At 45.8% G+C, this 22,003-nt stretch overlaps 1 protein-coding gene across 8 annotated transcripts in view; it reads right to left on the reverse strand.

The window, feature by feature from the left end:
- Window positions 1-22,003, reverse strand: part of DGKA (diacylglycerol kinase alpha) — a 458,241-nt gene that overhangs the window by 55,742 nt on the left and 380,496 nt on the right. For 6 of the 8 annotated variants that reach the window (XM_086963920.1, XM_086963931.1, XM_086963978.1 and 3 more), the window contains 6 exons: window positions 19,034-19,132; window positions 17,515-17,601; window positions 17,168-17,241; window positions 8,716-8,790; window positions 6,587-6,672; window positions 3,929-4,018 (listed from right to left, as the gene is read on the reverse strand). In XM_086963920.1, the coding sequence (XP_086820046.1) occupies window positions 3,929-4,018; window positions 6,587-6,672; window positions 8,716-8,790; window positions 17,168-17,241; window positions 17,515-17,601; window positions 19,034-19,132 (511 nt within the window). The remainder of the gene's footprint in view (window positions 1-3,928; window positions 4,019-6,586; window positions 6,673-8,715; window positions 8,791-17,167; window positions 17,242-17,514; window positions 17,602-19,033; window positions 19,133-22,003) is intronic. The other 2 variants (XM_086963960.1, XM_086963969.1) reach the window with 1 other exon arrangement.

Below are 22,003 nucleotides of genomic sequence, written 5' to 3' on the forward strand. Positions count from 1 at the left end.
TCCTCTCGAATCTCCTAGAGATCAATGACCTCAAACAAATCTGTCACTCTCCAACCCACGCCAAAGGGGCCACTCTCGATGCCATCATCACTAATGACAATCTGGGCTCCCTTACCAACATCATCCCTATCGATTGGTCCAACCATCACCTCATCCTCTTCTCGAATTTCGCCATGACCCCCCCACCCACGTCAAAAGCTCCAAACTCAAGAAACTGATCAGAAACTTTCACCTTACCCCCCCCCCCGCCCCCCCCCCCCCCACGGTGAACTAGAACAAAAAATTAAAACTCAACTCCCGCTAGCGCCCCCCTCACTGAACATTATAATAGTTCAGTTACTGAGGTCCTTAACCAATTGGCCCCCCTCAAACTTAAAACCCAAAGAATCATTCCCTCCAAATCCTGGTTCAACTCTGATCTCAACAACGAAAGGCGCTCTCTTAGACAATCTGAAAGAACATGGAGTCAACACCCATCCCCCTCTCATCTAGCCCTCCTCCATTCTGCTAGGTCCAATTACAAGAAACACATCCTCAATGAAAAAGCAGCCTTCTTCCGAACACAGCTTGATAGAGCCAAAAATAGACCTAGAAAACTTTTCAGCATTGTCAAAAATCAAAATTCTCCGCCCCCCCAAAAGATAACTGCCACTAAGGAGAAATGTGAAAATATTGCTAAGTTCTTCTCAGACAAAATCAACAAAATTGACCAATCCTTCATCTTAAACCCTCTCCCTCCTCACCCTCTCCCAACTTTACCCCACTTTCGTCGCCCCATTCAAATCAGCTCCCTGTTACTGCCCATCTCCCATCCACTCCCCTCCCTCCGGAACACAACCCTTCTCTTCCTCAGCAACTTAAAAAAATGCCTCCTGGCAGAACTTTATCCCTGTGACCGAACATGAAGTCTATAACATTATCGCTAAGCTGAAACCATCCTCCCACACCAAAAAACCTATGCTCCCTAACCTCGTCCAAGAACTCAAACATATCATTGCCCCTTTCTGGACCACCATTATTAACTCCTCCCTGGCCTCAGGGTTTGTTCCTGCCTCCCTCCAACTGGGGCAAATCACACCCATTCCCAAAAATGCCAAGGCTGATTCCAACGACCCAAACAACCTCCGCTCCATCTCCAACCTCCCTCTTCTCTCCAAAGCCCTTGAAAAATGTGCCCTGTTACAATTAGATAATCACATCAACACTTTTGTCCTCTTTGACTCAATGCAATCTGGATTCAGAAAAGGTTGCAGCACAGAATCTGCCATGCTCAACATAGTTGACGACATACATCACTCCCTTGACAAAGGTGAGTCATGCCTGCTCATTCTCCTGGACCTCTCCGCTGTCTTTGATACTGTCAGCCACACTGCCTTACTAAACACCCTCAAAATCCACTTTGGGCTCAATGGCCTTGTCCACAACTGGTTCTCCTCTTTTCTCCAAAACAGAACCCAACAAATCAAAACTGAGAACTGCCTCTCCAATCCTACTCGAATCTCTCTCGGTGTCCCCCAAGGCTCCATTCTCTCTCCTGCTCTCTTTAACCTCTTCATGGAACCCCTCACACTAATCCTCAAATGTGCAGGAATCAATTACCACCTCTATGCCGATGACACTCAACTCTACTATAGGATCAAATCATACTCTGATATCGTCCACCTTAATGACACTCTGACCAAGATCCAATCCTGGTTCCATCACAACCATCTCAAACTTAACCCTAAAAAAAGAAATCATTTTCTTCTCACCTAAAAACAACCTACTCCTCATACAAGACTGAATCTCCGATCCTAATGCTCTCAACTGCTCTCTCACCACTTCTAACTCAGTTAAATCTCTTGGCATTACCATTGATAATAACCTTGCCCTCAACCCACATATAAAATCATCAGCAAAAGGAGCTCTCTTCACTCTCCGTCATCTCAAGAAAATTAAACCCTTCATCCCGGCTGAAGACTTCAAAACCATTGTCCAATCAATGGTCTTGTCGAGAATAGACTATGGCAACGCTATGCTTGCCGGGACTCCAAAGATTCACCTTACTCCACTCAAATCGGTGCTCAACCTAGCTGCTAGACTCATCTCTGGCTACAAATGCTTCGACCACATCACCCCGGCCTTGAGAACCCTCAAATGGTTCCCCATCAAAGGCAGATCTTCCTATAGGATTGCTTGTATCACACACAAAGCCCTTCACCAAAATACTCCACGCTACCTCTCCGACAAACTGCACAAAGCAGGCTGCGCCCGAACGATGAGGAACACCAACGCCCTCATTCTTATCCCCCCACTGTTAAAGGAGAAATGCACGCAAGTTCGCTCCTTCTCCGGAAGCGCTCCCACCATCTGGAATTCTCTGCCTAAAGACCTACGCTGCAACCCCTCCTACTCCAATTTAAAAAAAGAACTAAAAACATACCTCCTCCACAAATACTGGGATCCATAATTGTTCCTACTTCGGATTCTGTTCTCATGCTCCACCCCGCCAGGGTCCCTACTATTTCTCCTCCACATCTATCCACCCCCACCCTCTCCTTCCATGCCCCCACCCACTTGCTACTCTACTCCCACTCTCCCTGTTCTCTGGATCAACATAAGACCTCTTACCACACACACAACATCCCACTGAGTCTCTAACCCCCTTCTCCCCTATTCTCCCTCTCACCTCTCCCTCTCAGCCCCTCCCACCTACCCCAAACTTAGTTTGAACTTTGCAAGTTAACTAATCTAGATATCCCTTGTAAATACCTTTCTTACTATTCTTTGTATGCTTTCTTAGCTATATAGACTTTTTGTGCAATGTTTATTATTATTATAATTATCATTATGTGTTCTTGTATACTGTATCTCCTCACATCCCTGTAAAGCGCTCTGATACCTCTAGGTCTAGCCAACGCTATAGAAAACCTTTAAAATAAAATAAATAAAATTTGGTACAGATTGAACAGCATCTAATATAAAGGCACCACAAGGCATTACATATTGAACACAAGGCACCCATAATAGCAAATACAGAAACATTACTTTAAATTGACACTGTGAGGCAGGCCCTGGGGTTACCCGATCCCCCCCATGAACAGTCCATAACATCGCTGTGCAGAGCAGTTCTTTGGTCATAGACGAAGGCAGGGGCGGGGAATTGTTTTCCAATGTAATGCCCTTAAGGTCAGCCAATCCCTTGCAAATGTTGTGGAATTTCTGAGGGTACCCTCTGGGCAGGTATATCGGACGTTCCAGGCCCATGCAGTGGCTCACCTCTCGACAGACTGAGCCACTGTAGCTTTCGACGCCTGTGCTATGTCGCTATGTCCCTTTTGGCCACTATCAGACCCAACCAAAGCATTGCCCTCTGGTACCTGTTTCCTTCTACGTCCTCTGTTTTGTGAAGCAGTGCTATTTTGGGGTCTTGAGGCACCCTCCACCCCAGACCCCCCTCCAAGGTCCATAGCACCCGGAGTTGTCTTCTTAAATTTGTGATGCTAATGGCAGTGACCATTTCTAAACAGGGTGAGGTTTCCTGAAATACAAACCACACAGATCTGATGTCAACCAAGGTATAGATCATGGTTCTCCAAAGTCGGTCCTGGAGGGCCGGATCCATGCTAGATTTTTAAGATAACTCTATTTATCTAAATGGGGATATGGTAAAAATCTGGAATGGATCCGGCCCTCCTTGACCGACTTTGGAGAACCCTGGTATAGATCTTGAATCAAACGAGGGCTTCTTGAGGCCATGTGGCACCCAATGTTGATGCCTTAAGTAATTTCTGAGGGTGTGACACCCGTTAAAGTTGCTTACTAAGCTAAGTTTTCATTTCAGCCTTTCCTGCTACTGGGAAAACCATCTGACACAATGCCACCTAACGTTGTGTTCATGTCTAATATGCACTTGGCAGTGAGAAACCACTGCGTGGGTTTGCCTTACCTCCACCCCACCGAAGGCAACGGGCAAGGTCGTTGCCGGTCCCAAGAGGAAGCACCGCCACAGGTGGCCTGGTAGGAAGGTTGGCTTTATCTATAAAAAAAATAGAAAACAAAGTAAAAGAAAGAGAAGACAGAAATATACAATAAATAGAGGCAGACACAACTCAACCCAACCCACCCTGCGCTCTCTATAATGCAGAATCTCTTCCAGCTCAAAAAGTGGAGTGCAGCACCGAAGCCCAAGTTACTAAGGATGTAATGGAATGTTGAAGGAGAGCTACATCACAAAAGGTATCGGAGTGCATTCATTATTTCATGTATATGTCAGAGGGAGGAAGGTTGACTGACCTTGAAACCCTTCTGTCCGCAAAACGTCTTGTTGAAAAACAATCCCCACTGCTGTGTCCTGCGCACTTTCTCACCATTGCCTTTCCGCCTGCTCGAAGCAAGCAGGTGCACAAGCAAAGTGAACATGGTATTAATGCTTCAATTACACACCCATCCTGCTATCTGACCGAGCCTAACTCTATTTTCTTCTAAAACCGAGGGTTAAAGATTCACAAGAATAACTCTCTTGTCCGATATCACAATCTAACCACTGGAGTAAGTCTGACGAGCACATGCTTTTATTTGAATTGGTTTTTAAGGTGTAGTAGTTGAATCAACTTTGTGACTGGTCATCATGTTTCAGGCACCTTTGTATCCCACCCATTTGAAGGAGTCCACGGTACTCCACCACCTAATTCATTACATTCTTTGCATTTACTATTCAGATAGTCCAACAAAAGCAATCAAAAGCTGCAATATGTGCATTTGAAGTCTGGCCTAACGCAGTATTCAACCTTCCTTAGCACGTGGTCCACTACACATATTCTGTCCCACCACCACTATAGTGTGGGGCGAGCAAGCAGAATTGATATCCCAATTTAAAGACTGCCATCCAAGACACAAAGGGTGAACCATACCCTTTCCCCTGTGCATCACATCCTAGTAGCATCACAGCGGAGACAACCACTACTGGCATTTTAGCATTTGCATCTCTCTTGTTTTCCTTGCCAATTCGAGGCGGGCTGCACTGAAACCAGCCACGGTATAGCTATCAATATAGTGCAGCAGGTGTACTGGCTTTAGGGTCCAGAGGTGTTAGGGGCCTAATGAATTCAGAGAATGGATGCATTTTACTGTGCAGGTACAGGATGGGGCAGGAGGCCAATTTACCTTGCTTGCTCCAGCGACTGGGGCATCATTGCTAAGCCATTGCAACTCTCCTTGGGATTTACCAATGCCATAAAAATGATTGCAATGGCCTAAAAAACACATGCGGTATATTTTTATTTGCACAATATTGCAGAGTGTAATTGCACTATTAAGTATACTGAAGAAAAGCTATTTTCTTTTGCAACAAACAATGAAGCATTTTTGCAAGATGGTGTACTTCTTACTGTTAAAGTACTGTAGCAGTTAAATACCCATGAGATCTTGGGATTTTACACATCGAAAGTCTGCGTACAGATTGTTAATGGGATGGAACCTTTCATATGCAAGACCACACCAAAGAGTGGCTGGTTTACTAAGCATAATAGCTCTCTCTCATGTCAGTGATGCTGAAAGGAGCACAGCCTCAAAGGCACCCACAAAGAAAGTTCTGAAAAGATACATGACCAGTTAAGAACATCGCAGCTTATATAAAAGATCCGTTTGCAGGAAACCCACATGACAGTGTCTGCCCTCACTTAAGAACATCCCAAGAGCCTTCTGCTAACCTTCTAACAGAACCAGAACGTCTATGCTGCCTTGGAGGTATTGGTGCTTGTGAGTTTCAGAGGGTGAAGGCCCTCCATCCCCTCCCATCATACACCCTGTGATGTACTATGCTCACTCTATGGGGCATATTTATAAGCCCATATTGCCAAAGGTATGTCACTTTTAACTTCGTCTTATTTACAAGGCAGCGTTAAGCCACTTAACATAGCTTAACGCTAACTTGCAAATAAGGCCCCCTTTAACGCTACACTTAGCTTGAAAGGGATGGGAAATATGTGTTGCAGTGGGCGTTCTGCCGTTACACCTATTGATTTTGATGCTGCCCCCTATTTACAAGGGTGGCGTAAAAAGGAGGCAGCACCAAAATTAAGACCAGGGAAAACCTGGTCTCAACATTGTGAAACGAGTAGAAATTGTTAATTTCTCCTGGTTGTTGCTGTTTCTATGTGTGCTGCATTTTGCAGCACACATAGAAACAGCAAATCACCATTAATGATTGCGTATATGCAGGAAGGTGTCCATTACTGCACATAAACAATCATTCCCCGCAACGCAGGCATCCTTGCACTACGGTGCAAGGGTGCCTGCGTTGGCGATATGTAGCTAGATTTAGCGCCAGCGCTAGGGGAAAAAGTAGAGATGCACCGCATTTTTGTGAATACGGTGCATCCCTGCGTTTTCAGAATGGCGAAGCATGGCGTGAGCAATGTTTGCTTAACTCCACACTTCGCAATTCTGTTGTGAATATGCCCCAAAGTGCTTACTGAGATTCTGACCAACAATGGACAAAAGCAGCATGTTAGCCATAAATAAAACAGCTAAACAAACAAAAGTGCTTACTTCCTTTTCAATACATCCCACTAATCCCTTCGCATGCCATTCAAATTTCACCAACCTATAGCATCTAGAATCCATCCTACAGTGCCGTCCCCACCACACACCAAGATCCGGAAGTCGGGCACGTCGCGGAAGAAATTTAGTCTGTGAAACAAACCAATAAGAATGAAAAAGTATCATCAGTATTTTCTTTGCTTTATTAATCAGACAAAACTATGTTTATGTATGTGGCTAATATACCAGGATTTCTCTTTCTTTATTATTCTGTCTAAATGTCAACACAGCAGCTATCTTAAGAGAATGTTCAAGAATGGTAAGCACACTTCAACAGAGCCAGCAGTTATCATTTCAGCTTTCCCTGAAATGTTGATGATTAGTGTTACACCATTGGACTAAGTCTTGCACTAATCACCAGTGGCTGCAACAATTGAGAAATTCACTTATTTCACAACTTCCTTAGCATGCTGAGAAAGTACTCTTTGGGTGGATCAGTTTTCTCAACAGTCTAGAGAAGAAGGTTTTCAGGGATGGCTCCCCCTCAGGAGCGTCGTCCAGGCCTGCTGGAGGCGCAGCAAGCAAACAAATAAAATGGCATGTCAATGCCATTTTATTTATTTGTCACCACACCGGCTCGCGCTGTGTACAGCGCGAGTGTGGGGCTGAATCCTGAAAATGCAGGATGACCGCACTGGTCTATAGTGCACATGATGGATTGGCCAGTCGACTTTACGACGGCCCACTCGACATGCGCACTCAAGACCTAGCAATCCAAAGGCTGTGAAACAGCCTGTGGATAGCTGACACGGGCCCCCAGACTCAAAATGAGCGCTGGGTGAGCCTGTTGCGACTAACCCTGGAGCTGCTTTCACAGCATAAGAGCAGCTCCTGGATTGGTTGGAGTTGCATTCCACAAGCAGGAAGGAAGTCCTTCCTTTTACTGCTCGTAGGTGGCAAAGAGAAGTGCCACACCGGTCGTGCTCCCGAATTTATGGTGAGTCGTGCACCTTCACACCCCACCATTTTTAATTTAAGCTAGCCACCACTGGTTTTCAGGTAACAAAATGGAGAAATACGTCCAAGAACTTTAAGTTTGGCCATGGAAGGGTAACTAAAGGATAGCGCCGCAGGCTAGTATCATCATCAGTGGCTGTTTTTCCGCCATCGACATTCTAGGCCTGTTTTCTCCTAACCATGCTATACTGTCTACTGGGAACTTGGTGGGCAACTGCATAGCTGCATGCTGGATCGGTGTGGGGCGGGGGTTCCCCCTCAATCAACATTCATTGAGAAAAGGCTGCAATTTTTGTGTTTCAGGATGGGTACTTTCAATAATTTTTTGTTACAATACATTTTAGCCGAAACCTATACTAAAATATGTCTGCTGAATGTAAAACTGTTGATGGCCCCCGTGAACCTATGCCCTCAGTTTCATGTGGAATGTATACCATATTCCAGGAAAAGAGTGCTAATATATGTAGGCAGCTGTGATGAGGGTGCCGGGATTTAAAAGGAAGTTGGACATTCTGCTTCTGTAGATTTCACCAAAATTTGTAACCGATTTCTAAATTTATTTAAAATTGCAAAGAATTCCACCCAGTACTCCTGCGACTGTTGCAGAGTACTGACAAGCAAAAAACATTTAATTATTCGGGAAATGTTGCAGATGTATTTTTCCAAACGGAGAAATATAATGCATCAGTACAGTTAAACCTGTTAAATTATTTAAATATTCTTTTTAAAGGGGAAAAGAAACTTTCCCTATGGAGGATCCCTTTTCTTTAAATCCTCATCAATTTTAGAGGTACCCACTCCATATCCTGAAAACAGATTTATTCTTGCACTTAAAGACAGTAGATCGCCAGCAGACAATGGCATACAATCTACTAGCAGTTCGTGAACGCTCACAGGATTGCGAGATTCTTCTTGTACCTACTCTTGAATGCCCATTTGCACTTGTAACGTAAGCTACTTGCACAGCTATGTGTCGCTTACATGTGCACATTGGTTTAAGAATGAGGCCCAGGGGTCCTGCTCTTGTACCGGTCAGTGGGCAACTTCTTTACCACATCTTTCCGGCACCCTTACTCTGGCAACTGTCTGTTAAGAGACTGTCTGGTACTGAAGTCAGGATAACAAGATAAAGGCCTTCCTCATTGGAACAACTTTGCCGCTGATGAAGTTTCTTACCCCGGGGCCGGACCACCTTTCTGAAGATCATACACCTGTCTTGGGTTGAGCAGGTACTGGAATTTCCGGAGCACCCTGTGAAAAAAGTTTCAATGGTGAATTACCAAATCAGAGCTGGAAACAACACTTTAGGCTTCAGAACGTACAACCTGTGCAAGGTTGACTAGTGTGCAGGTAGAGAGCATGTGTAGTTAGAACAGGTAACAAGTCATGAACCTTCATACATGTTCATGGGTATTAAAAATGCCATTTCATGCCACTGGTTCACTCTTCACATCTGCACAAATCTGGATTCTTAAGACAACCAAACATGCGCTCATACACTGTTTTTGGAGGAAACATAGATACCCTATCTTTATATGACCACCAAAGAGATGCTCTGGGACCAGGTGTGTGTGTGTGTGTGTGTGGGGGGGGGTTAATGACAAGAAGAAAGCCTGGTTTAGAATGTGTTTGGGTATGTTGTGGAGCTGAAGGTGTGACAGGTGAGCCAGACAGCAGTAGCTTAAGATCTAGACCTTCAGAACCTTGTCTTATCTGTGAATTCCCATGACTAAGGGAAATGAGGAGTGTGTGCGTAGGTGTCCACCCTCTATCCAGGGCTCTGTGCAGTTGAATGTGTTACAACAGGATGCACAGGATTCTCTCCCTCTCACCACCTTGACTGATCTTCCATCCTCATTCCTCCTTCCCTGCGTACAATGTCTATTAAGGGTTCCTCCTAGAGATGGTCCAGTTTAAAGTGCTGACATTGACAATAAGTCTGTTTCTAGGTGCTCCCAGTTGTTGCCGATGACGTGAATCATGCACTCCGTGACTTGAACCATCTCTACTTCCCCTGTAAAGGAACAGGCCCCATCCATCAGAGGAGACCACAAGCAATAAATACTCTCTTTCAGATTCCTTTGTGCATAACCATCGCCCAACCAGAAATACCCAAGGCAACCTGAATGGACATCTAAACTTCCACCTTTACTTCACAGGCCACGCAGATATGTTTGGAAATGGTCTCTCAACACATCAGGGGGCACATAACTACAAACCAAACTGTATAAATACACTGAACACATCTGTCTGCCAAGCTGGTACATGCTACACTATTAGCGATTCAAATGTGTATATTGAACAAAATGCTCAAGCATGGTACACACCACACATGGACCTTTCGATTCCTGGAAGATCTTGCAGTCACAAAGAAGAAAGAGTCATGCTACTATCAGCAATCGCAGCTTTGAAAAAGTGATATAATTCCTCCCAGAGCCAGGCTTTGGCACAGCGGACTACTGGTTTGTCTCCACCAGCTGTACAGAGGTACCGTTCTACTCACAACTGCCCTAGACTTTCACCTTACTCTTCTGAATTCTGTTGTGCATTATTCCGCGATCTAGTGGTTGGGTCTAGAATTGTCTTTGTTTTTTCTATTTTCTTGTCTTGTTTTGGCCGCTGTCGACCACCATTTGGTGCCAGGTACGTCTCCTGTGTGACGCCATCTAGTGTACTGGAGGTCGACGTGCGTGGTAGCCATATTCAGATTCTTTTTTCTGGACCTATTTCTATTTTGTAGTCCTTGAGATGGCATTAAATAACTGGTGTAATAATTTTCTTCCCCACCTGTTTGTTTTCCTTGTAGGGGAGGCTGTGTGGTCGCATGTGAATCCAGAAAATCTTTCAAGCTGCAAAACTACTCCTACTGGTAAGTAACAATTTAGTTTTGCAGCGTGAATCCTTTTCTGGTTCACATGCTGTGCATTAGATCAAGTAGCGGTTTCTCCTGTGCTTGGGAGGCTGTGGTGAGAGGAAGACCTTGCAAACAGGTGTTGGAGCACCTTTTGTCCAATTTGAGCTTCCTTACTCATTTGTAAGTCCACACAGTAATGTTTTGTAAAAGTGTGTGGTGATGCCCATGTGCTGCTGCTCAAATAGTGTCAATGGGTACATTGGCCATGAAAGCTAGGGTTGCTCCCTTCTTTCTAGTGGAGTGAGCTGTTGGTCGCATTGTTAGTTCTTTTTGGCATAGGCATAACATGATTGGAAGATTTGTACTATCCATCATGCAATTGTAGCCTTTGTGACCAGTGATCCTGTGTTGGTTATGTGGCGACAAACTGTTTTGTTTTGCGTATTCTGTTTTTTGCAGATAATACAGTAATGCCCTCATTACATCTAGGGTTTGGAGGCTTCTTTCTCCTTTTGTTTTTGGATTTTTGAAGAAGACTGGTAGGATGATATTTTGATTTCAGTGATATTTAGATACCACCTTTGGTAAGAAATGTGTTTATTTTTTAAAGATTACTTTATTCTTGTGGATTTGCAAGTATGGTTCGTGTATTGTTAAAGCCTGTAGCTCACTTACTCTCCGGAAGGAAGTAATAGCGATGAGAAACGTTGTCTTTGGAGTAATGTGCTTGGGGTCTGCTGCATGTATGGGCTCAAAGGGGTTTGCCATTGGTTGAGCAAGTACTGTATTCAGGCTCCATGGGGGAACTGGTGTTGCTCTAGGTGGGGCAATTCTTTTTGATCCTTCTAAAAACCTTTTATTTACAGGTCTTGTGAAGAAACCTTTGCATGTTATCCCTCTTGTGTATGCTACTATGGCAGCCAGATGCACCTTTATGCTTGAGTAGTTGATGTTGTTGTCCAAAAGGTCAGTTAGGTATGTGATGATGGAATTGATGTTATTCTTAGCGGTGCACTAGGTGGTGTATCCCTTCCATTTTGCTGCACAGCAGTGTCTTGTTGACTCTTTCGTTGCCTCTTTTAGAATTTCCATTGTTTGTAGAGGCAGCTTGAGGTGGCCAAATTCTATGTACTCAGGTGGCAAGTTACCAGATGCAGCGTTGCTTGTTCCGGGAGAAAGATTTGGCCTTGTTGCACTGTTAGCAGGTCCCTGTCTGCTTTGTTTTTGATAATCTTCCCCTTGGATAGTTGCAGCAGGGTTAAGTACCATGTTTGCCTTGGCCATTGAGGGGCAATGAGGATCATGTTTGTTCCTGGTCGATTTGTTTTTTCTAGCACTCTTTGCATCAGGGGTATTGGATGGAAAGGTGCAAGCAAATGTCTGTGACCAGTTGAGTGAAAGTGCATTTCCCATTGACAAGTGGTGTAGAAACCTCGAGGCAAAGAGTTGGCATTTCTTGTCCTGCACTGTTGCAAACAGGTCTATCACTGGTGTTCCCCAGAGGTTGAAAAGGTATTATACTGTTTTCTGCTTCAACTCCCAATCGGAGAAGCAGTTCTTCTGTCTGCTCAGCTGGTCCGCTGTAATGTTTTGTAGTCCTGGTAGGTTGATTCTTTGAGTACTGCCCATTTCCAGATTTCTTGTGCAAGATTGCTCAGGGGAAAGGACTTTGTACCTCCCTGCTTGTTCAGATAGAACATTGTTGTTGTATTGTCTGTTCGGATTAGGATAGTCTTCCCCTGGATGTGCTTCTGGAATGCTTTCAGTGCAAGAAAGCGTTTTCATCTCCAGGAGGTTGATGTGTTTTATGGAATCCTGTTCGTTCCGTTGACCATGTACATTGAGTTGATTGTAATGTGCTCCCCAACCGTTGAGGGATGGATCTGTGGTGATTGTCCCAGATGGAGTTGGGTTCCTGAAAGGTCTCCCCTGTGCTATGTTGTTGGATGTCCCCCATTGTATCTCTGCTTGCACCTTTTGTGTAACAACCACCAGATCCTCCCTGTGGCTTGAGACCAGCTGTTGGTAAGCCATTCCTGGAATGGGTGCATGTGCAGGCGGGCATGAGGGATAAGTGGGATGCATGATTCCATCATGCCCATCAGTTTCATGACCTTCCTCACTGTCAGAGATTGTCCCCTCAGGTAGAGGGTCACTACTTGATGGATAGCATGTATCCTTTTTTGCATGGGGTACGCTGTCGCACTCCTTAAAATTAATCTTGCTCTAGCAAGGTTTTTTCCCTTTCTGGTTTTGTTGAAGCTTTTTGTGGTTTATTGAGAAACCCAGTCCCAGTAGGGTTTGGATGGCTGTTTGAGCATGATTGTGGCATGTTTGCTTTGAGTGCGCCCTAATGAGCCAGTCGTCCAGACAGGGATAGACATGGATTCCCTCCCTTCTTAGGTGGGCTGCCACTGCGGCTATACACTTTGTGAAGACAGGTGGAGCTGATATTATCCCGAAGGGGAGTATTTTGAATTGAGAATGTGTTCCATTGTGTAGGAACTGCAGGTACTTTCTGTGTCCTTTGTTCATGGGAATATGCAAGTAGGCGTCCTTGAGGTCTAATGTTGCCATGTAGTCTCCATTTTCGAATTTGTGGGATTATTTCTTGAAGAGTACACATTTTGAAGCGTTGTGTTAGTATGAACCTGTTTATGAACCTTAGGTCTAGGACTGAACTTAAAGTTAGGTCCTGTTTCGGTACTAGGAAGTACGGTCAGTAGTTTTCTTTGAAACATTCCTGTTTTGGTACTACTTCTATTGCTTGTTTTTGGAATAGTTCCTTGATCTCTGAATTTAGCTGTGTTAGATCTGATCTCAGGAATGTTCTTGTGTTTGGTAAGTTTGCAAGTGGCATTTTTGTTTGCTTTATGCAATACTCGTTATGTACCAAATTTAATATCCAATTGTCCGTTGTGATATTTTCCCACTGTTTGAGGTAAAAGGATATTCTTCCTCCACTGGTGTTTTGTGTGGGGTATTTTCTGTGAGTGCCATTTCCTCTTCCTCTGGGGGTTTGGTCTCTGCCTCTCCCCTGAAAGGGCTGCTTCTGCTGTTGTTGCCAGCCTTGGTAGCTACCCTGTTCACTTGATTGTTGCCCCGGGGTTAGACCTTGCGGTTGCTGTAACATTTGCCATCCTGACCAAATGCATCTCTTCCTGTGGTCTTTCTGTTGTTGAAACCCTCTCTTTTAAAGGAACCTCTCTGCTGTAGGGCTGCCATCGCCCTAGCAGTCTTGTTGTCCTTTTTAATCTGCTGGAGGTATTCATCCACTTCTTTCCCAAAAAGTGCGTCCCCAGTGAATGGTCTATTGATGATAGAGATTTGAACCTCCTGTTTGAATCCTGATATTCTGAGCCAGGCATGTCTTCTGAGGATGGTGCCTGTGCACACTTGCCTATTGGCAGTGTCTGCAGCATCATGGGCTGACTTAAGGCATGTACCTTCCTGGGCAATAGACCTTGCTCTTTTCTTGTCCTCTTCAGGCAGTTTATTGAGGTTCTCCTCTATTTCGTCCCATTGTTGGAGGCCTTATCTATTTAGTCGGGTGTGCGAATTTGCAAAGCGCCATTGTGTTACCGTTTTCTTTTCCATTGTCCTCCCACCATGTCCATTCTCTTACTCTCCTTTTCTGGTGGAGGGCCGGTATTAGAGACTGCATTAGTCCTTCTTCTGGCTGTGGTTACAATAATTGAATTTGGCACTGTGTTTCCTTGAATATACTTAGGTTCTGTTGAGAAGGCCTTATATTTCTTCTCTATCCTGGGTGTTACACCCTAACTTGAAGCTGGTTTCTTGCAGGCTTATTTGCCTTGAGCCAGTATGCTTGGAAGCATTGGGAGGTATTGAGTCCTCTTTATGGCAGGGGCTAGGTTTCCAGGAGAAAACATGTGTCTCCTTTTACTTCCTCGAGGGCGACTCCGAAATGGTCCGCTGCCCTTTTGACCAAGCCATTGTAGAAAGCCATGTCGTCTGGTGGTGATGCATTCGAAGGATAACTGCATACCTCCTCCTCAAAAGTCGAACTTTTCTGAGATTTCCTCTTTATCTGTTAGCTCCCCGTATTCCTTTGGCTTTTCGGCGCGAGGTTCTGGGGTTGGGGGTGAGTCGAAGATACCTTCTTATTCTCCCTCTGCGTTTTCCGCCTCTTCAGCGTCAACGTTTTCTGGTTTGGCAACGTGGTTTTAGGGATTCGAAAATCCTTTAGAGAGGCATCAAACTCCTTCTTTTCGAGGAGTGTTGCCATTTTATCCTCAAGTCTTTTCCTTTTCTTTTCGACCTTGAGAGCTCTCTCTGCGTCAGAGGCCAGAGATTTTCTCTTCTTAATAGTGGCCACGTCAGATTTCGACGGCGTAGTGCTTTTCTTTGTGGGTTCGTGTTCGACCCTTTGCTTCGGCGTCTTCGGCGATTTTCCCTCCTCTGTACCCTTTGGTTGGGTTCCGTGGGATACTTTCAATTGCGGCTTACCCGCGATCGCCTTTTTGCTCGGCATTGGGCTGCCCTGGGTTGCACCTTATGTTCGTGGCCCTTCGGTTCAGACGGATATATATGGTGTCTTATCTTATCCTTTTTCTTCGAATTTTCACTCGCCATCTTGTGGGCGTGGATTTTTTTACAGTCCCCTTTTAGAATTTCGACTTCCTTGTGCGTCAATTCTGCTGGTACTCCACGTTCTTCCTCCTCGCTGGAGAAACCCAGGTCTTTGAGGGATGTTGACTTTGAGGGATGTTTTCTTCGTGGTCTACGGCATCGTGGTGTAGTGGGCCTCTCTTTGGTTTCGGCAGCTTCTGAATGTTTTCGACAGGAACGCCGCACAGGCCTCACAGTCCTTGTCCTGATGATCCTTGAGCAGGCACAGGTTGCAGACTACGTGTGGGTCTTGTTGAGCGTATTTGTGGAGGCACTTGGGGCAAAACTTGAAGGGGGTATTTTCCATGTCCCCTAACTCGCCATTTGAGGACCGACGAGGTCCTCTATGGTGTTGTCGCCGGAGCTCTACTCTTGTCCCCGGTTACGGGGTCGATGAAAGATGAGATTCATGGTAGCCTTTTTTCGGTTTTCTTGAAGTTTTCTGGGAAAAATCTGAAAAATCTTCAGAGCTTCCCATCTTGCTTCCAGACCCAATGGCGGAAAAAAGAATCTGAAGATGGCTACCATACACGTCACTATCCGGACCCGGTGTGAAGGGTAGGCGCAGCAGGCTTCGGCACAGGCAGTCAGAGCCCAAACACATTGGCTTCTCGCCCGATGCCAGATCCGCCGGGTACTGTTGACACCCCTTAACCCTAACCCTTAGGTAGGAACGGTGTCAGACAGGTAGTACAACTAATGTGCTTTGTTTAAACTGATACTTATTACTAGATCATGTTTAGTAGATTGTAGTTTCCCAATAGGTCCTGAAGAATCGCAGTCAACGAACTAGATGCGAGAAACATGTCGACCACACCTTTTGCACCTTTAGCCCTGGTTCACTCTGGGAAACCATAGTTCCCACGAGTACCGGCTATCCTTGATTTCACTTGTGGCAGAGGACCACCAGAATAAATTTGTTTCCGGTACCTTGAGCCATATTTTACCCTCACCCACACTATCTACTCTTTCCTGGCCCCTCACCCGCACTTCACCATAAGGCAGTTGGATAAAAGATCTCCGATAAAGAGCCCCTCTTTGAGGTGAGCCCGTTGGGCAATGCACCGCCTGCCCAACGAGGAGCATTGCCGATGATGAAGCATGACACTCGCAAGGGTGTGTGAGGCCATTATATCCAACAAATTGAATACCCAGGGGTGGTCCTCCAATTGAGCACCAGCCCCTCCCTAGTGACCGTTCCCTCCCTTCCTTTTCTCTCCTTCCATTCCTCTAGGAACAGCCCAGTCACCTCTTTGTTGTCTCCGTTACCATACACTTCGACCTCCAGGATACAGTCTGACTTCACAAAGCGGACGTAACTGGCACCAAATGTGGTCGACAGCGACCAAAACAAGAAGAAAAAAAAGAGACAATTCTGGACCCAACCACTAGATGGCAGAATAATGCACAGCATGTGAATCCAGAAAAGGATTCACGCTGCAAAAGTACAACTTATCAATGGTCTAAGTAAACACAATAGGATTACTCACATGCTTAGGGTACGTCATTGGCTTAATGAGCTGAAAACTCATCTTTTCATGGGATCGCTCATCTGACGGGAAATTAGCAATCACTTCTTAGTCTCACAAGTCACATTAAGAGACTCCCATACACATACTTTCACCTGTGTTACCACATCACAGACCCTCCCTGGCTCTGGATAGTGTTCTGCTGCTTGAGAGCTGGGTTTGTGGTCCACAGATACACAAGTATACATGGGTCCACTGGATAGGTCTACTGGATAAGTTGCTGATCTTGGAAACTGGAGACCTGGGATATAATTCAAGCTGTGGTGCTTGATCAAAAATCGAGCAGCACATGCCTGCTATATCCAGAATGCTTCACCATCAGAGCTAAACCCCAGCCAAGTTAAAGAAGTGTCAGCGCATGCAGAGATGCCCATGCCACTGTTTCAGTAACCGCCTACTTCGCTGTGACTAAAATAGCCCAGCACCACAGGATGTCTGGTCCTTTTCCATGACCTCCTTCGATAATACTACCTCATTGATCCCCAGAAGCTATACCAGCAGACCTAGCACAAGACGAATGCCAACAAACATGGCAGAGGGAAGCCACAGACAGGAGATAAAAGAAAGCACTAAGGAAGATATTTAAGAACAGAACAATGGTCCCAATTCTTACCTCTCGCCTTGCTTGCCCCCACTCTTTCGGTTGACGAAGACCAGTAGAGGGTGCGTTTTCGGTATTGCGAGGATCTGGGCAGAGATGGAGAAGAGGCAACTAGTGAGAAAGGTGAGTCCTGAGAATGGTGTAGCTGATCACAAACAAGCCCAGATGGAACCCACCTTCCCAGCTCTATATGACAACTCCACAGCCCTTGCAATGAGATCTACCAAATTGTACCAGTTCCAATAGCAGGTAGAGCTTGGTTCTGCTAACCCCTAAAAACCTAAATCTGTGCAGTCCCTCCCAAACCTGTTCTGCTATTCAGATGGATGAACTACACATGTTAGTGCAAACATTCTTACCCGTAATGCCTGCCCGTCAGGAGTGCTGGAAGCTGGCGTGGACTCGTCCGTGGAGCCAATGCCATTCTTCTGACTGTTCTGTCTCTCCTGAAACACAGGAGGCAAAATGAGTAAAGCTGCCTTGTCAGCTTTTGCAGGATGTCCTGGCTTTCGGCACAGGTCATTTGGGAGGCTAATGGGGATCTATGGTGCCAAGCCTACAGCAGACAGCCTTTAGAGGTTTGATGTGAATACACAGAGGACTGCCTAGGTCTGAGAAGAGGGCATCTGGTTGTCTAATGTATGTGTCAAGGCCTACTCAGATGGCATCTGGGGTCTAATGAGGATATAAAGGGGACAGTGTAGGTCGATAAAGAAGGCATATAAGGTCTATTAGGGATATATAGGTTGATGTTTAGGTCTGGCTAGAGGATATCTTGTGGTCTATTGTTGACCTGAAGAAGACAATGTATGTTTGTACAGAGGGTACCAGGGTTCTAATGGTCATATGCATGGGGCTGTCAACGAAAATAAATGTTCCCTCTGGTGTCCCTGTAGAGTGGCTCAAGGGGTCTACTGGAGGTTTAAATAGCATTGGAGAGGCCTACGCAGAAGTCTTTGAGAATGTGATTGTGATATACAGAGGGTTGTCTAGGCTTACACTAATGTCATATGAGCCAGCTATGAGGATATGCAGGGGATCTCTATGTTTATGCACAGGGCATTGTTTTCAAAAGGGGTATAGAGAGGATGTCTGGACCTAGGAAAAGGCCATCCAGAAGTTCCCTTTTGTCCACAAAGGTAGAAATAATCTGGTGAAGCCCTAGAGGAACTACTAGGAATTATAAAGTTAATAGCAGTGTAGGGTGCGTAGGGAGATGTCCGGAGGTCATACGCTAGTGAGTAGGCCTCTGAAAATGTTTTTGAAGGATATATTTCATGGGTGGGAAGGTTGTGTTGTGACCTTCTACAGGGAAATACTGGCAGCAGCCCACAGCCCTTCAATCTTAAGCATGGGGTAAGAATGCAGAGCTCTCTTTAAGAATCAGCAAGGGAGGAAGAGGGTGCTGGGCAGAGGGATGGGCTATGGGAAATACTTTCCCTTGCTCTTGGACATGGAGGAAGAGATGCACACCACAAAAGATGGGATGTGTATCTACAGCGGGCTGTATGTGACGCCACATGAGGCAAGATGTGGTACACACCAAGATGACAAAACATAAGTGTGGCTTAACCAGATTGTGGCCTTTGAGGGGTTTGCCCACTCCCGGTTAAAGGACTATATGGCTGCAGGAAGGGATTCAGACCTCTGCAGGGCCTAATACTGTAATATCACACTCCCCAGGCCCCTATCCAATTAAGACGACAGCATGCATGACCGCCTGGGGCATAATGTGACCCCCTCAGGGGCCTGCAGTCACCACCATGAAGCAAACTATTCTTCTAGGGATCAGAATACCCCCTGAAACCCACATTCCCACCATTAAGGTATGAATGTCTGCAAAATTAAGGATTTGGTCCTTCAAGACTTTGTACTCACCAAGATAACTGGATATATGGCTGATGGGGGCAGAATGTGGTCCTTCAGGGGCCCACAGTCGCATGCCTGGGGCATACTTGAGGTACAATCCTCATGCACCTGAAAAATAAATGAAAGCATCAAGTTCTGGGTGAAGTTGCTAATTCATTCATCTTAGTTTCGAACAACCCGCCACACGCACCTACTGGGCAGCGGCAAGGATATTAGTGTTACAGTGCTACACAGTTAGGATCCCTTCCAGGCAGAGGCATTGAGACATAACAATCATATGATACCAGACACCGACAGGAACCATGACAGTCAGAGGCACTTGGGATATCACATTTAAATGACATGAGACACCAACAGGACCCATGGAATCAGAGGCACTAGTGACTTCCTGGTCATGTGACAAACGTTTAATACAGGAGCTCTGTCATTCAGAGGTTCTTGTGACATCACACCTGTGTCAACCAGACACCAACAGGAACCATAACAATCAGAGGCACCTCTGACGTCACATGTATATGGCAATGGACACTGACAGAAGCCATGACAATCAGAGGCACTAGCGACTTCCTGGTCATGCGACAAACGTTTTATACAGGAGCTCTGTCAATCAGAAGCACTTGTGACATCACAGTTGTGTGCCATGTGGTGAAGAAATGTCACACTCAAGACGTTGTGAGTGATAAACAGTTGTCTTTATTACAAGTAACACAGGAGAAAAGCGAACCAACACTTGGCAGGCAACAGCGCTCCACCGTTAACCCCAACTGTCTCCCCACTTCCCGTTCAAACCCCGCATTCCATTAATAGATGACCACGAGACCTCGAGGACACGAGGCATCCTTGAGCTCATCATAATACATGCCCTCCTGTTAAATAACAAAACAGAAAATGCAAGAGAAGAGAAAGGGCATAGGAGACCTAGAGCAGGGAGAAGAGGAAAACAGATAAGTCAAAGAAAGAAAGTGAACCAAAATAAAAGACTGAAAAGAAACCGTAAAAATGAAGCGAAGCACATGAAAGACTACAAAGTATAATCCTTGGGTGGTCTACAACTCTACCCACCCTCTAGGTTGCACCATTACCAAAAATTAACATCAATGGTGCTTCTTTCACTGTTACAATTGGGAAAAACAGATTCTTCTGATGCAACGGGAACTAGTTGACTTTCCCCAAAATGGCTAAACTCAACATCATAAATGAACAGGTACCCACCACAACTCACCTTTTTCCACACTAGAACCACAACCCCCTCTTGGTACAATGCAACCCTACGTCAATTCCAGCGTTCGCTATTTTCAAGAATAACATAAAAGTCAAAAGCACTTAGAACTTTGTAAGGTCCTTTGAATTTCGAAAGTCAGTCAAGTCAAGTCAAACAAATTTGTATAGCGCACTACATACCCAGAGGGTTTCAAGGCGCTTATGAAGGGGAGGGGGATTATTTGTCAAATATCCACGTTTTAAGCTGCTTTCTGAACTCTAGGTGGTTCTGGGTGAGGCGAAGGTAAGCGGGGGAGTGAGTTCCATGTTTTAGCAGCCAGGTATGAAAAGGATCTGCCTCCCATGGTGGTCTTGTTGATGCGAGGTATAGTGGCGAGGGCTTGGCTGGAAGAACGTAGTTGGAGGGAGGGGGTGTAGAAGGACAGTCGAGAGTTGAGGCAATCTGGTCCGATGTCGTAGAGTGATTTGTGTGCGTGGGTAAGCAGTCGGAAGTTGATTCTCTTATTGACGGGTAGCCAGTGGAGGTCTTTAAGGTGACCAGAGATGTGTTCGTTGCGTGGGATGTCTAATATGAGTCTGGCTGAGGCGTTTTGGATTCGTTGGAGTTTCTTCTGGAGTTTAGCGGTGGTACCTGCGTAGAGGGTGTTTCCGTAGTCCAGTCGGCTCGTGACCAGAGCATGGGTGACTGTTTTCCTTGTTTCGGAGGGGATCCAGCGAAATGTTTTTCTGAGCATGCGAAGAATGTTGAAGCAGGAAGAGGATACGGCGCTGACTTGTCTGTTCATTGAGAGTGAAGAATCCAGGATGACACCTAGGTTCCGTGCGTGGTCTGTTGGGATGGGTGCTTTTCCGAGGGCTTCCGGCCACCAGGAGTCGTCCCAAGCAGAGGGGGATGTGCCTAAGATGAGGACTTCTGTTTTGTCTGAGTTCAGTTTCAGACGGCTTTGTTTCATCCATTCGGCGACTTCTTTCATTCCTTCGTGTAGGTTAGTTTTGGCGGTGCTGGGGTCATTGGTGAGAGAAAGGATCAATTGAGTGTCGTCCGCGTAAGAGATGATGTTGAGGTTGTGTTGGCGTGCGATGGCCGCGAGGGGGCTCATGTATACGTTGAAGAGGGTTGGACTGAGTGAGGATCCTTGAGGTACGCCGCAGATGACTTCAGAGGCTTCGGACTTGAATGGAGGAAGGCGGACTCTCTGGGTTCTTCCAGTGAGGAACGAGGTGATCCATTCAAGTGCTTTTCCTTGGATTCCAGTGTTATTGAGGCGCTGAAGAAGGGTGTTGTGGCAGACTGTATCGAATGCAGCAGATAGGTCGAGGAGGATGAGGGCGACTGTGTCTCCATTGTCCAGTAGAGTTCGAATGTCGTCGGTTGCTGCGATGAGGGCGGTCTCAGTGCTGTGTTTTGCTCGGAAGCCAGATTGTGAGGGGTCGAGGGATTTGTTGGCTTCGAGGAAGGCGGCGAGCTGGTTGTTGACGGCTTTCTCGATGACTTTGGCCGGGAATGGAAGAAGCGAGATGGGGCGGTAATTTTTAAGTTCGGTGGGGTCCGCTGTTGGTTTCTTCAGAAGGGCGGTGAGTTCGGCGTGTTTCCAGTCTTCTGGGAAGGTAGCGGAGTTGAAGGAGCAGTTGATGACGTCTCAGAGGTGCGGTGCAATGACGGAGTCTGCTTTGTTGAAGATGTGGTGAGGGCATGGGTCTGTGGGGGATCCTGAGTGGATGGAATTCATCAGGCGGATGGTGTCCTCAGTGGAGATT

The sequence above is a fragment of the Lissotriton vulgaris genome, chromosome 1_1 (assembly GCF_964263255.1).
Source record: "Lissotriton vulgaris chromosome 1_1, aLisVul1.2, whole genome shotgun sequence".
NCBI lineage: Eukaryota > Metazoa > Chordata > Amphibia > Caudata > Salamandridae > Lissotriton > Lissotriton vulgaris.